We start from the raw sequence: 11,532 nt of genomic DNA, 5'->3' as shown, positions 1-11,532 counted from the left end.
CAATATCATCACAGGTGGGACAAAATGACAAAAAAAAGGTTACATGCCTCCAGTGTTTTGCCATGCCCAGAAGGCTTGCTATTCAAATTTTGAAAGCCACTGAGAACAGGTGGAATGTCATGTGTATTGGGTAGTGCACTGTGGACAGACTGTGGGTGTAGTCATTGGATTAAGCCAATATAGCTTTTATCACAGACTGCCACAATGTCAACTGATAATGACTTGAAGATAGATATGTTTCACATATACTTAAATACTCCTTGTTCCATATGATATGTTCATCTGCAAAACCTGTATTTTCGGCTAAGGGTCCAAAAGCAATTGAGAGCACTTCCCAGCAGTGAAAGCACTCAAAGCGTACTGCTTTCAGTGCTTTCAGCACTGGGATCTGCTGGGATCTGCTCTCAATGCTTAGCCGAATATCCAGGTTTTGCAGATGTTTTATGGTCACTATCCAATTTAAAGGTTGCCGTTCCTGATCTGAATGCCACTCTGATCTCCAAAATGGTGATCTTCTCCACTGTGTGTCCTGCTGTTTTGTCAGGTTCTGTCTTTGCCACTCCCATGCCAGCCTTTCCAATATCGCCGTAACTTCATGGTTGATAATACGGTCTGTGATCACAGGTGATCACTCATGCAGCATTGAACCATTTGTGCTTGAAATGACCAGAACCCATAATTTCGATCCCCATGAGTAAGATCAATAGATGCAGGCATTTGATGACTTGGATAAACAAACCTTCCATGCTTACCTAAATTGAGAGTGATGTCCCCTATGTTGATATAAAGATTGTCCAACTTTAAGTTTAGTGGATTACATTCAAACTCCATTGGGTGCTCTGAGTTTACCAGTAGCTCATGAAGAGCCAGTATCACTTCCGTTTCGAGTCCTTCCACATTCCGTTACACATGCAAATAAACTGAATGAAATATATGCACTGAGCTTGAAAGAAGCCATAACATCGTCGAACCATAGAGCCTTGTATACTTGTCATGGATTTATAAGCTGTTGCCTCTCTCGATATGTCTTGTACAGAACTGCCTTGCGATGTTAATCACCACATGTAGGATCTTATAACATTTCATTGCCATGAGGAATGGTGCATTCACATTGAAAGATCATCCATGTACAACCTTCTGATAGTAATACAAGCTTCCCGAAGGAGTCAGGCCCGCAGGTTGGCAGTACTTCATCTGCAAAACCTGGATATTCGGCTAAGGGCTGAGAGCAGATCCCAGCAGATCCCAGTGCTGAAAGCACCGAAAGCAACATGCTCTGGGTGCTTTCACTGCTGGGAAGTGCTCTCGACCGCTTTCGGACCCTTAGCCGAAAATACAGGTTTTGCAGATGTTCAAAAGGCTGATTAACCAAGGCGGGAGGAGGAGCTTGGTGGTACAGGACAAAAGGAGTGTTGGGCCTACTCCACTCTTCTTCGGAATGTATTTTGCCAGATACAAGGATGACGGCAGAAATAGCATTGATGGGCTAACAATATGTCGTGCCAAAATTGGGAAAATGGCGGCAAGTGTACGGCTAGAACATTGGGAAAATAGCGGCAAGTGTATGGCTAGAACAAGGGTCAACATCCATCTCTATGTGGGTCCGTAGCGTATTTCATTATTCAGATAGTGCAGAATAGTGCAGACTTTTTTGACCATTGATATTTACATAAGGAAAATTAGTTTGCTCAGGAGATCGACGGGGATGAGAATTTATGTATCAGGACTTATCTTTTCCTATCTTATGGGCACATCATGTATCAATCTATCTATCTGACACATCCATGCAATCAAAAAACAATGGATCCCCGACTCTACGTAGGTGGGTCCATAGGCGGATTCCAGGTGGTGCCATTTGAACACTGCTGGATCAATAGTTGATCATCAATTGCATCTAAGGAAAGTCACGAATGGAGTCAAGAAAAAAAATGGGGTAAGAAAAAGGACTTATCTTATAATGGTGGCAAAAATCAGAAAACGTACACTGAAGCAAATTGTGGGTCCCAGGTGTGATCCTAGAGCAGGTCAGCACCAATTGTTTGATTGATCACTGAATCAACAGGAAGGGAACTGCAGGAAAGGAAAGATACACCTCGGGAAAATAAGGACTTGTCATGGAAATGAGCGTGTCATCGGAGCAACAGAGCATATCCAAGATTCTGTTCCCAATTTAGATAGGTGAAAACAAGTTCATCTTATAGTAACAAGCACAATTTGAGGACACAAGGGACATGCCAATTTAGACACAATTGTCAGGTGAAAGGCAGAAGATCACCAAGCACTCAGTCCCATGGCTCAATAGGGTCACCCCATGGAATACTTTTTAGCACCCGCTTCAGGTAACTATTATAATACCTTTGAGTGGCAGGTAATGCTTGAGTAGTCCGTTCAGCGCGATCGAAGTCTACAAGCCTCCAGCCGTAGATCTTCCCAGTGAATGGTGATGCCAGACTTGGGAGGCCACCAGGCAAAACAGAAAGCATGTTTGCCCAACGCAGATCACAATGCAGGATGCGTAACTGTGCTAGATCCGAGCAAGCATCTTCCATGTCAGACCTTACATTGATAGTCAAAATCAGAGTGGAAAGATATCTTTGGCACATACTTTGCACCATCTGGGAGGGGTTCTCCGAGTTTGAATAAATCCCCCAGTTGTTCCAAAATGAGAAGAGACACCGGACCGAAATCAAAGTAATCGATGAGACTAAGAGCAAAGTGCAAACATTACGTTGTGAGCACGAATAAATAAAAACATTTTCACCGAGCCTGGAAGAAGCCATAGCATCGTGGAACCACGGAGCCCTGTATACTTGTCAGGCAGTCATACACTGTTGCCTCCCTCGATATGTCTTTGGTACGAAACTGCCTTGCGATCTTGATCACTACGGGTGGAATCTTATATCCCACTTCATTACCATGAGGAATGGTACATTCACACTCATAGATCATTCCTGTACGACCTTCAGATACGAGTTTCCCAAGAGATACATGAAGCGTTAGGCCTGCAGGTGGCGGGATTTCGAAAGGCGGATTGGGACAGGGTGGATATGTGTCGGAGAAATCATGATAGCTCCCCTTGGAATATGCATCGTCAAGTATGTCTGCAGGAGGGGGAGCTTGGCGGTACAGTACAAGAGGAACGTCAGGTCCATTCCATTCTTCCTCTTCGGGATGTATTTTGCCAGATACGAGGATGACAGCGCTAAGGGCGTTGATGGGCTGATGATATGTTATGCAGGAAAGTTTGAGAAATTGCCGAAAAGGCCTACCAAATAGTTCTCCATAAGTTCTGTGTGATGTGGAACGAATTAAGAAAGAGATACAGCGCGACTACTATGGTTCACAGGGTACTTCCGATTTCTTGAATATTGCGAATAACGTCTTAAATTTTTGAGTAAATAAAAATCTGAGTAGACAGTCTTATTTAGAATCATGTTAAGCTTGTCTTTTGTCTTACATGTTAAAGCAGATAAGGCATAAACAGAGCGTCGGACCATGACCGAGGAAAAACAGGGTACTTCCGCATCTTGGGTCACACTGAGTCACATCAATGCCGCTGCTCGGCACTCTGGCACACTTGGCCATTTGATGCTGGGTTGAGGCAGAACTTGTGTTGATCACGCTTTTGGAGAGTGTCAGAGGTTTGCCGAGGCTACGGCATGAAGCTGGAATCAAATATTGTCACGTCGCATACCCTCTTCACTTTATCTGCTTGTCGAATCTCTACAACATATTGGATTGCTTTTAAATTTGCTATGCTAGCTAATGAGAACCTCTACTTAATGCCCATGTCATTTTTACAGTTATCTACCAGCTCTTCGTACGGTTCCTGAGGCTTCAATCTAAAGTCACGCTTGTATATTACAGTATTTTGGTCTTGTACATATGCATCCCCTAAATACAATCTATTTCATATAGTACAGTATGTTTATAGAGAACCTAGAAAGTACTACATAAAAAGTCTGAGAGCATTTATCGACCTAAAACGTTCAAAATATGAGATTTTCGAAAATGCGGAAGTACCCTGTTTACGGAAGTACCCTGTGAACCATAGTAACGGTTTGTGGGCGATGAACGTAATAATACTATCACGTGTATTATTAGAGCGCGCCCCCGGCGCCTAGTCAGTAATACTCCAAGTTTCGAAAGTCTTCCATCCTTCGATCGCTCAAACTGAACTATCCACACTTTCGAACAGCTCTTTCGCTCCGGAATTCGTCTCACAAAGGCTTATTACTTGATGCTTATCCTATGACATTTCCCGGTCGAGTTAACTTACGCCAGAACATACATTCTTGAAGCAGTAGCAGGATGCTCTGGATATTGGACAAGTTGAACGTTGACTGTCTGACCAAGTCCGCTCTGAATGCAAACGCTCAGTCAAGCGACCTACGGACCCTATGGATTTTCTTCCTTCATTGCTATGGTGCTTAGCGCACCAGAAGATTGCGGTGTTCTCGTTACATACATTATGTACAACCGAATTTGACATGTCCACTACTTAGATTCGGTTTCGCATTGCACAAGCCTCGATTATGACGGTTTATCTGGATAGCATAGGGTATGATTTAAATGTCGCCCATAGCAGCAAAATCGATGGAGTTGTTAGCAGGAATGCGTCCAGACAGGAATTTCGTCCGCATGTTGGCTGAGAGGAAGATAATCTCATCGAATAGCAATTCATTCTTGTGTACTCCAAGCACATTATAGGGTGACAGGCAGAAGAGGAATGAATCACCTAATATTCAGTCCCACGGCTCAACAGGATTACCCCATGGAATGCTATCCAGCACCCGGTCCAAGTAGCTGTTATAGTACCTTTGAGCACGAGGCAATGATAGAGTGGTTCTTTCAGCGCGATCAAAGTCTACAAGCCTCCAGCCATAGGTCTTCCCAGTAAACGGTGACGCCAGACTTGGTAGACCACCAGGCAAAACAGAAAGCATGTTTGCCCAACGCAAATCACCATGTAGAATGCGTACGTGTGCTAGATCCGAGCAAGCATCTTTCATGTCAGATCTTGCATGGATTATCAGAGTTATAGAGAGTGCATATCTTCGAAACGTACTTTGCACCGTCAGGAAGGGGCTCTCCGAGTTTGAATAAATCCCCAAGTTTTTCCAAAATGAGAACAGACACTGGGCCGAAATCGAAGTGTTCAAACATACTAAGAAAAAGAGCTAGCATTACGTGTTGTGGGCACGAACACACAAAATATACGCACCGAACTTGAAAGAAGCCATAACATCGTGGAACCACACAGCCTTGTATCCTTGTCATGCATTCATAAGCTGTTGCCTCTCTCGATATGTCTTTTGTACGAGACTGTCTTGCGATCTTGATCACCACAGGGGGAATTTTAAAACCCATTACATTGCCGTGAGGAATGGCGCATTCACACTCAAAAATCATTCCTGTACGACCTTCAGAAACGAGCTTCCCAAGGGAGACATGAAGCGTCAGGCCTGCAGGTGGCGGGATTGCGAAAGGCGGTTTGGGACAGGCTGGATAAGTGTCGGAGAAGTCATGATGACTGCCCTTGGTATACGCATCATCAAGTGTGTTTGCAGGAGGGGGAGTTTGCCGGTACAGGACAAGAGGAATGTTGGGCCCACTCCAGTTTTCTTCTTCGGAAAGTATTTTGCCAGATACGAGGATGACGGCGGAAATAGCGTTGATGGGCTAACGATATGTTATGCAGGAGGGGTTGGAAAATTGGGAAAAGGCCTACCAAATAATTGTCCATAACTTTTGCGTCGAGGGAAATATCATGTGATACATAGTATCATGCAACGCGTCGTGTCTGAGGTCTCTCCCCGGCGCCACTGCTCTCGAGACTCGAAAATATTCTCTCAAACTGATCTATCCTCACTTCTGAATAGCTCTTTTGCTCAAGGATTAGTTGATGACCTCCTACCCTTCAACATTTTCTAGTCGAGGTAACTTACGCATGAGCACACATTCTCAGTCGATGGGTGGTTGTTGATCCGTACGTCTATCTCTCATCTTAATCACAACTTGAATCTAAAATGCTTTATCAGGCTCTCCAAGTCGGAAACGCGAAGCGCTGAATTTTGTCATGGAAACTAATGTCATTAAGTACGGTGGGCTGCCGGCTTTGAGGAGATGGCTGGGTAGAGAATGAAGGAAGGACGAGTCGTTACATTCCGTGGTCGATAGTCACTGCTGAAGCTGAAGACTGTCTCGAACTCTGGATGTTGAGCTTCATGCTAGTGATCTTCGTCATCTCAGGCGAATCACAGGTCAATAACGTCACGGGAACTCCAACGTAAGAAAAGTCTGTTCCGGTGTAGACAATAAATCCTCTTTCCCAACCACCACTGCACATAACTCATGGAAGCTGTCTATGCTCGGCACGCTTCGCTTCAAGATTTTGAAGAGTTTTGGCGAGACCATTATGATTGGCTTAAGGATCGCGGCTACCTTCTTCGACCTCGGTATAATCCAGGATGGGTTGCCTCTTGGATTGGGACTAATGATCTATCCCCAGAGGACTTCGAAGACTACTATATCCCACAAGTGAGTGTCGAGGACTTCAATCTGTGGCTTATGCGGACAATCCTTACAGTGCTTGTACAACGTCGACGCGATCCGCATTCAAGACGGGAAGTCCGTCCTACTTCGACGGGCGGATCCACCTTCTGTTTCCGACGAGTTGAAAATTGGTCGCTTACTCTCATCTCCAGAGCTACGCTCAGACCCTCGGAACCATTGCGTCCCTATCTACGAAGCCCTCGAAGGACCGAAGACCGAGACACAGAGAAATATCATTGCAGTAATGCCATTTTTAGCTCGCTGGGATGATGCAGAGTTCAACACTGTGGGGGAAGTCATAGATTTCTGCAAGCAGATGTTCGAGGTTTGTGTCTTGCCCATCATGCCTTTTCATAGTTTTGGAATCATCGATTGTAGGGCCTACAATTCATGCATAACCTGAATATCGCACATAAGTGAGTGTTTTCTCATGATACACTTAATTCTGTCTCAGTAGTCCTATAGCGACGCTAAGGACACCAACATAATGATGGACTGGTCTCCAATCTACGATATTCCCCCTCATGGAATAAATGTTGCCATGAACGCAAACTGGAGTGGTTTGGCCAAACCCCACAGTCGCACTACTCATCCAGTCAAATACTATTTCATTGATTGGAACTTGTCAGGGCATTATGATCCATCATTGGGCACTCCGATGCTGCGTCCTGGTTATGGCGGTGATCAATCTGTTCCCGAATTCAAGAGGAATGAACCATGTAATCCGTTTGCAGTGGATGTTTATTGTATGGGAAATGTCATTCGAAGAAGATTTGTATCTGTGAGTGTTCCAATCTATATCTGCAGGTCTTGATTTCCCTTATAATTCATAGGGTTGGGTTGAAGCTGGACTTTCACCGAGGCGAAACGTTGAGTTTCTGCAAGACTTGATTTTTGAGATGACCAACGACGATCCGTCAAAACGACCAACCATGAATGAAGTAGCTTCTCGGTTTGAGCATATCTGCAGAGGACTGAGCTGGTGGAAATTACGATCCAGGGTATCAGACAAACGAATACCATTCTTTTTTCATGTTCTCTACTCCCCGATTCACTGGGTCGTCCAGCTCACAACGAATACCGGCTATACCAGCTTATGCTAAATAACAATGACATTGATGAAGTTAGAATTAAAAATGAGAAGCGATATCGTCATCGTGATAAGGAGTGTGTCTGGGCAACGAGAAGGACGTGTGACTACCGGCGTTATCAGCCGCTGCTAGTGAGTGCTACATTGAGAACATCGTCGTTGCCAATGAAGAGTCCATCTGGCCACTCAAACTCATCAATAATGGGAGTACCGATGGAATCTGATAATGGAGAGGTAAGCAAATCATCCCAGTCAATGGCTAATAGGGGGCTAGTGGGGAGATCAGCATAGGGGCTGCTTGAAAAGTAAGGGAGAGGGAAGGAAGAGATTACCATAAAGTCAGTAAAGTGAGAAAACGACATGATCAGATGATATACCTCTCGGGAAGACGATATACTGGTTCTCCTTCCTTGCGCATAAATTCCGGAGGCTGCGTTGGAAAAATATTGTCACTTGCAGGACTCAGCCCATCATTAGTAAGGTTGTTTGCTAGCATAGATAGGTAATTCCGGCAGAGGGCCTCGAACTCTGCCATTGATTGCCCCTGCAACATTTTTGAGTCTGATGATATGTATGGTGGCTGGGGCACTGATTTTGGGATATTATGGAGATCTAGAAAATGTGCGACGGAACCTGGGGTTGAAAGATCAGAAGAGGAATCTGGATTATTTGACGAGGGTAATGAAAGATTTAAAGAAGCAGCCCGATGGTTTTGAAGTTTATCCTCTGTGTAATCGCTTGGCTCGTCCACTGGAACAGTTTGACCACAGATCACGCAAACTTCATCCTGCGAAGGCTTTTCAAAAACCATGATAGCATTCCTGTATGCATCTGGAGTAAAAGTCACTTCCTCGCGGAGGTAACCTTTGCATTTATGCAATGTTGTCAATCTGCTTCGCCCAGAACGACGGGGGAGAGGAACTAGTATCTGAAGTTGGCCGTTTTCATCCAAATATGATGAACAGTGAGAAAGCAGGAGATCACTATATGTTTCAGAGATATAGGATAATTTCCGCTCGGAGGTGGAGGGTCTCCAGATGATCTCTCTCCGACAATTACCAGAGCTTTGAACGTTGTCAATACTTGTATTAGAGACTTCGACGTCAAAGACGTTACTGGTAATAGGAACAAAGATATCTTCATCTTCAACGTCTTGGTCTTGTGAGCTTCCGTTATGTCGGTCAAGCTTCTCTCCTAGCACGGAAGGACATAAGGCCCTTTCGAATATGATATGGCAGGAAAACACACTGTATATTATGTGGTTGGCATCATTGAAGATCTAGATAAACACTGTCAGGATTTTCGTTCCAGTGCAACGTATGACAACACAGCCTTACCTTCGTTATTAGGGAATCTAGAATGGAAGATGTGGTCGGAGAAAGTGCTTTGGAACTGGTGGGCGTAGTCCAAGCGTCCGCGATTGCAGACTCGGGACAATCAGGCGTAAAAGAGAGCTTGATGCAACCTCGATCATCAGAGAATACATCGAAGTGCTATCTGCAAAGTGAATGGAGGGCGAAAACCATGAAAAGTATCAACTGACCTCAAAGCCAACATTATCTATAGAGAAGCTTGGGCGGACATTTGTCAGATAATCAAGTCCAGACTAGCATCTAGGCTTTTAGTACGCTGGTTCGGAGTACCGCCCATCAGAGTATTTACCGCAATGCCTTGGATCTGTTGGACAACGGTGAGTGAACAACACTTGTCGTTGATCAAGTACATACTTACAGTCCGCAAACCCTGCGCTGTTGTCTCCCTCTCCCCCTTCCTCAACATAGATGCAATCAGACGACGCGTGTCTCGTTTTGCGACTGTAACATGTCTTGAAGACCGTTAAGTTGAAACATGATACATGGACCAACCTCCATCGAAAACTATGTAGTGGGGCTCTGCTTGAGACGCTGAGGTGGGGGATGTCCCCACGATGTCGAGGAAATGGGCGTTGCTTCAAATCGGGATTAGTATATGTAGTTGTGGATGTTTCTAGCTCGAGAAACTCACACTAGATGCCGAGCAAAGCGAAGCGTCCTCTCCCATCGCTGTAGTCAAAGTTACCGGCGCAGGCTGAGGCGAAATAAGATCGCGGCTGACCTGTTTAGCTTTCGGTCCTTCAAACGTTTGAATGAGTATATCGGTCCTCGACGATTTCTTCTTCTTGCCTCTTGCGCTACGGTTTGTTGCAGAATTGAAGCGCCATCCCTTCTTTGCACGAACAACCTCTCCGGTGCGAATATAGTGCCTTGGAACCTTTACATCCGAGCTGCAGTTAGCAGGATAAAGGAGACAAAGCTGTACAGTTACGCACGATATCGATACCTCCAGAATTTGAATCCTGATGACTGACTCCTTCAACCCGATCGTGGAAAGCATGAAAATTTCCGCCGTTGATGGTGAAACTATGTGAATGTGCGAAAAGTGAGGGACTAGCAGTCCCAGAGTATTACGCTTGATATTGGAGGATGTACAGAGTCGACGCTTACGCTGGATGATAGTGCACTAGAAGAGATTTAGAAATTGTGGTTAATGAAATTATTGGCATAATTACGGTTCGAGTTGTAGTCCATTGTATCGGGGAGCAAGACTAACCAGTGAAGCTCGATGAGCGCCCAAGTTCCAAGACGGGTTCCATTAATCCCGATCAAATGACCTACTCTGGAGTCGGGACTGAACTTATAAGTACGCGACCGAAATTATTGGAAGATGTAAGTCTTTCAAGACTGAGGTGTAAAATTAATATGGATGAATCAACACAAAGTGGTATAGTAAATGATGATATCTAGTAAGTAACGATATTAGAATGCAAACTTGAAGGTCTACCAAGGCTTTCGAGTATGAAGAAGCCCTAAATCAAGGATCGGTATCGTACTGGCCTTTTGACGGAAAGATGCGAGGTCGAATCGCACCCACTGGGGAATATTTTCGACCAGCGCGCGCAGCCCGACGATGTTCGAGTGCATCAATCCTCATTGATGCCAAAATCGAGACTGCAGTCATGTCTTCGCCTATAGGAGAGAAGATAACAAGCTTGGTGGGAAGCTCGCAGAGCACCTGAGCCAGCTCGAGCGGATGCCTGGACAAGTCTGTATCACAGACAGTATCATGGGGCAGAGTAAGTCTCGCATGGAAAGCAGTGGGTTCGATATATGGAACTGGATAGTTTATTTGAACTATAGGACGTTGTTGGGTCGTAGCCGCGACATCGAAACCCATTCGCGCATTGTCTACGTCGCCTTCGAGGTATTCTTCGCTGCCTTTGGTATCGTCTACCTTGCAGGCGGATGAGCCCTGCTCATTTGCATTGAAGGAGCCCAGGTTCTCCTTATCCTCATTAGATCTAGGACCGGGACATGGTCCGCTTTGGTGCTTGTTCCAGTTGCCCCAAGCATAATAAGTCCTATTATCCAAACTAATCGCTTGGCCGCAATGACAAATGATTCTGTGTGGACCGAACGCAATCATCTTCGACCCCTCGTTCAAGAACCTGATCAAACGCTCAACTTCTCCGGGTTGGTGATTCGGCTTCAAGGGGAAATGACCTCTCAGAGCCATTTCTCGGATGGCCTTCTCTTTCTCCGCATCAGTCAACGCTGGGTTGGAGAGAATGATGAAAGACGTCGATCGGTGAACAGTGGTATCTATCGACGATTTTGGCCCTGGTTTTTTTAATTGTACTTGAGAGAGTGGAGGGAGTCGGATGGTTAGCCCACTGACGACATCGGCCATGGCTGATCAGTGATAGGGGGTTAAAAGATCAGGAGAGGAGTGATGTGAATGGCAACAATGATACGGGATTGTGCAAGGCAGACGTTGAAGATGCCTATATACTCTCACTAACCCCCTTTCAGATCCAGCCACAGCGATATGGCTATTGACGGTTTTTGGAC

The 11,532-nt window shown here is 45.2% G+C and overlaps 5 protein-coding genes across 5 annotated transcripts; 1 reads left to right on the top strand and 4 right to left on the bottom strand.

Annotated features, from left to right (window-relative positions):
• Positions 1–2,282: 2,282 nt before the first annotated feature.
• On the bottom strand, positions 2,283–3,284 carry C8R40DRAFT_1170618 (uncharacterized protein; the record flags this gene model as incomplete). The annotated part of the gene is made up of 4 exons (XM_046231567.1): positions 2,283–2,556; positions 2,606–2,704; positions 2,762–3,219; positions 3,270–3,284. The coding sequence occupies 4 exons, from the start codon at positions 3,282–3,284 to the stop codon at positions 2,283–2,285; spliced, it is 846 nt and encodes a 281-aa protein (XP_046086615.1).
• Positions 3,285–4,468: 1,184 nt separating this feature from the next.
• C8R40DRAFT_1265207 (uncharacterized protein) lies at positions 4,469–5,790 on the bottom strand. Its single transcript, XM_046233905.1, has 4 exons — positions 5,732–5,790; positions 5,225–5,682; positions 5,069–5,167; positions 4,469–5,019 (listed from the first exon to the last, which is right to left on the bottom strand). The coding sequence occupies exons 1-4, from the start codon at positions 5,744–5,746 to the stop codon at positions 4,746–4,748; spliced, it is 846 nt and encodes a 281-aa protein (XP_046086614.1). The 5' UTR covers positions 5,747–5,790; the 3' UTR covers positions 4,469–4,745.
• Positions 5,791–6,354: 564 nt separating this feature from the next.
• C8R40DRAFT_1160735 (uncharacterized protein) lies at positions 6,355–7,658 on the top strand (the record flags this gene model as incomplete). The annotated part of the gene is made up of 5 exons (XM_046230051.1): positions 6,355–6,540; positions 6,590–6,880; positions 6,934–6,971; positions 7,021–7,336; positions 7,389–7,658. 5 exons carry the CDS (start codon positions 6,355–6,357, stop codon positions 7,656–7,658), a joined length of 1,101 nt encoding a protein of 366 aa, XP_046086613.1.
• Positions 7,659–7,764: 106 nt separating this feature from the next.
• On the bottom strand, positions 7,765–10,018 carry C8R40DRAFT_1170615 (uncharacterized protein; the record flags this gene model as incomplete). The annotated part of the gene is made up of 11 exons (XM_046231566.1): positions 7,765–7,942; positions 8,023–8,839; positions 8,894–8,924; positions 8,983–9,138; positions 9,189–9,251; positions 9,308–9,322; positions 9,377–9,459; positions 9,511–9,593; positions 9,650–9,687; positions 9,740–9,908; positions 9,954–10,018. 11 exons carry the CDS (start codon positions 10,016–10,018, stop codon positions 7,765–7,767), a joined length of 1,698 nt encoding a protein of 565 aa, XP_046086612.1.
• A 477-nt stretch (positions 10,019–10,495) lies between these two features.
• On the bottom strand, positions 10,496–11,371 carry C8R40DRAFT_1170614 (uncharacterized protein; the record flags this gene model as incomplete). The annotated part of the gene is made up of 1 exon (XM_046231565.1): positions 10,496–11,371. One exon carries the CDS (start codon positions 11,369–11,371, stop codon positions 10,496–10,498), a length of 876 nt encoding a protein of 291 aa, XP_046086611.1.
• Between the last annotated feature and the right edge of the window lie 161 nt (positions 11,372–11,532).

Source organism: Lentinula edodes (assembly GCF_021015755.1).
Source record: "Lentinula edodes strain Le(Bin) 0899 ss11 chromosome Unknown C8R40scaffold_17, whole genome shotgun sequence".
Lineage (NCBI taxonomy): Eukaryota > Fungi > Basidiomycota > Agaricomycetes > Agaricales > Omphalotaceae > Lentinula > Lentinula edodes.
The sequence above is the reverse complement of the archived record's forward strand: the minus strand, read 5'-3'. Positions and strand labels throughout refer to the sequence as shown.

What these genes read in the sequence shown, in the direction of transcription:
- C8R40DRAFT_1265207 (XM_046233905.1), bottom strand. An exon ending in TATGGCTTCTTTCAAGTTCG is followed by an intron (nt 5,168 to 5,224) that starts GTGCGTATATTT and finishes TCTTTTTCTTAG; the next exon opens with TATGTTTGAACACTTCGATT. An exon ending in CCCCTTCCTGACGGTGCAAA is followed by an intron (nt 5,020 to 5,068) that starts GTACGTTTCGAA and finishes AATCCATGCAAG; the next exon opens with ATCTGACATGAAAGATGCTT.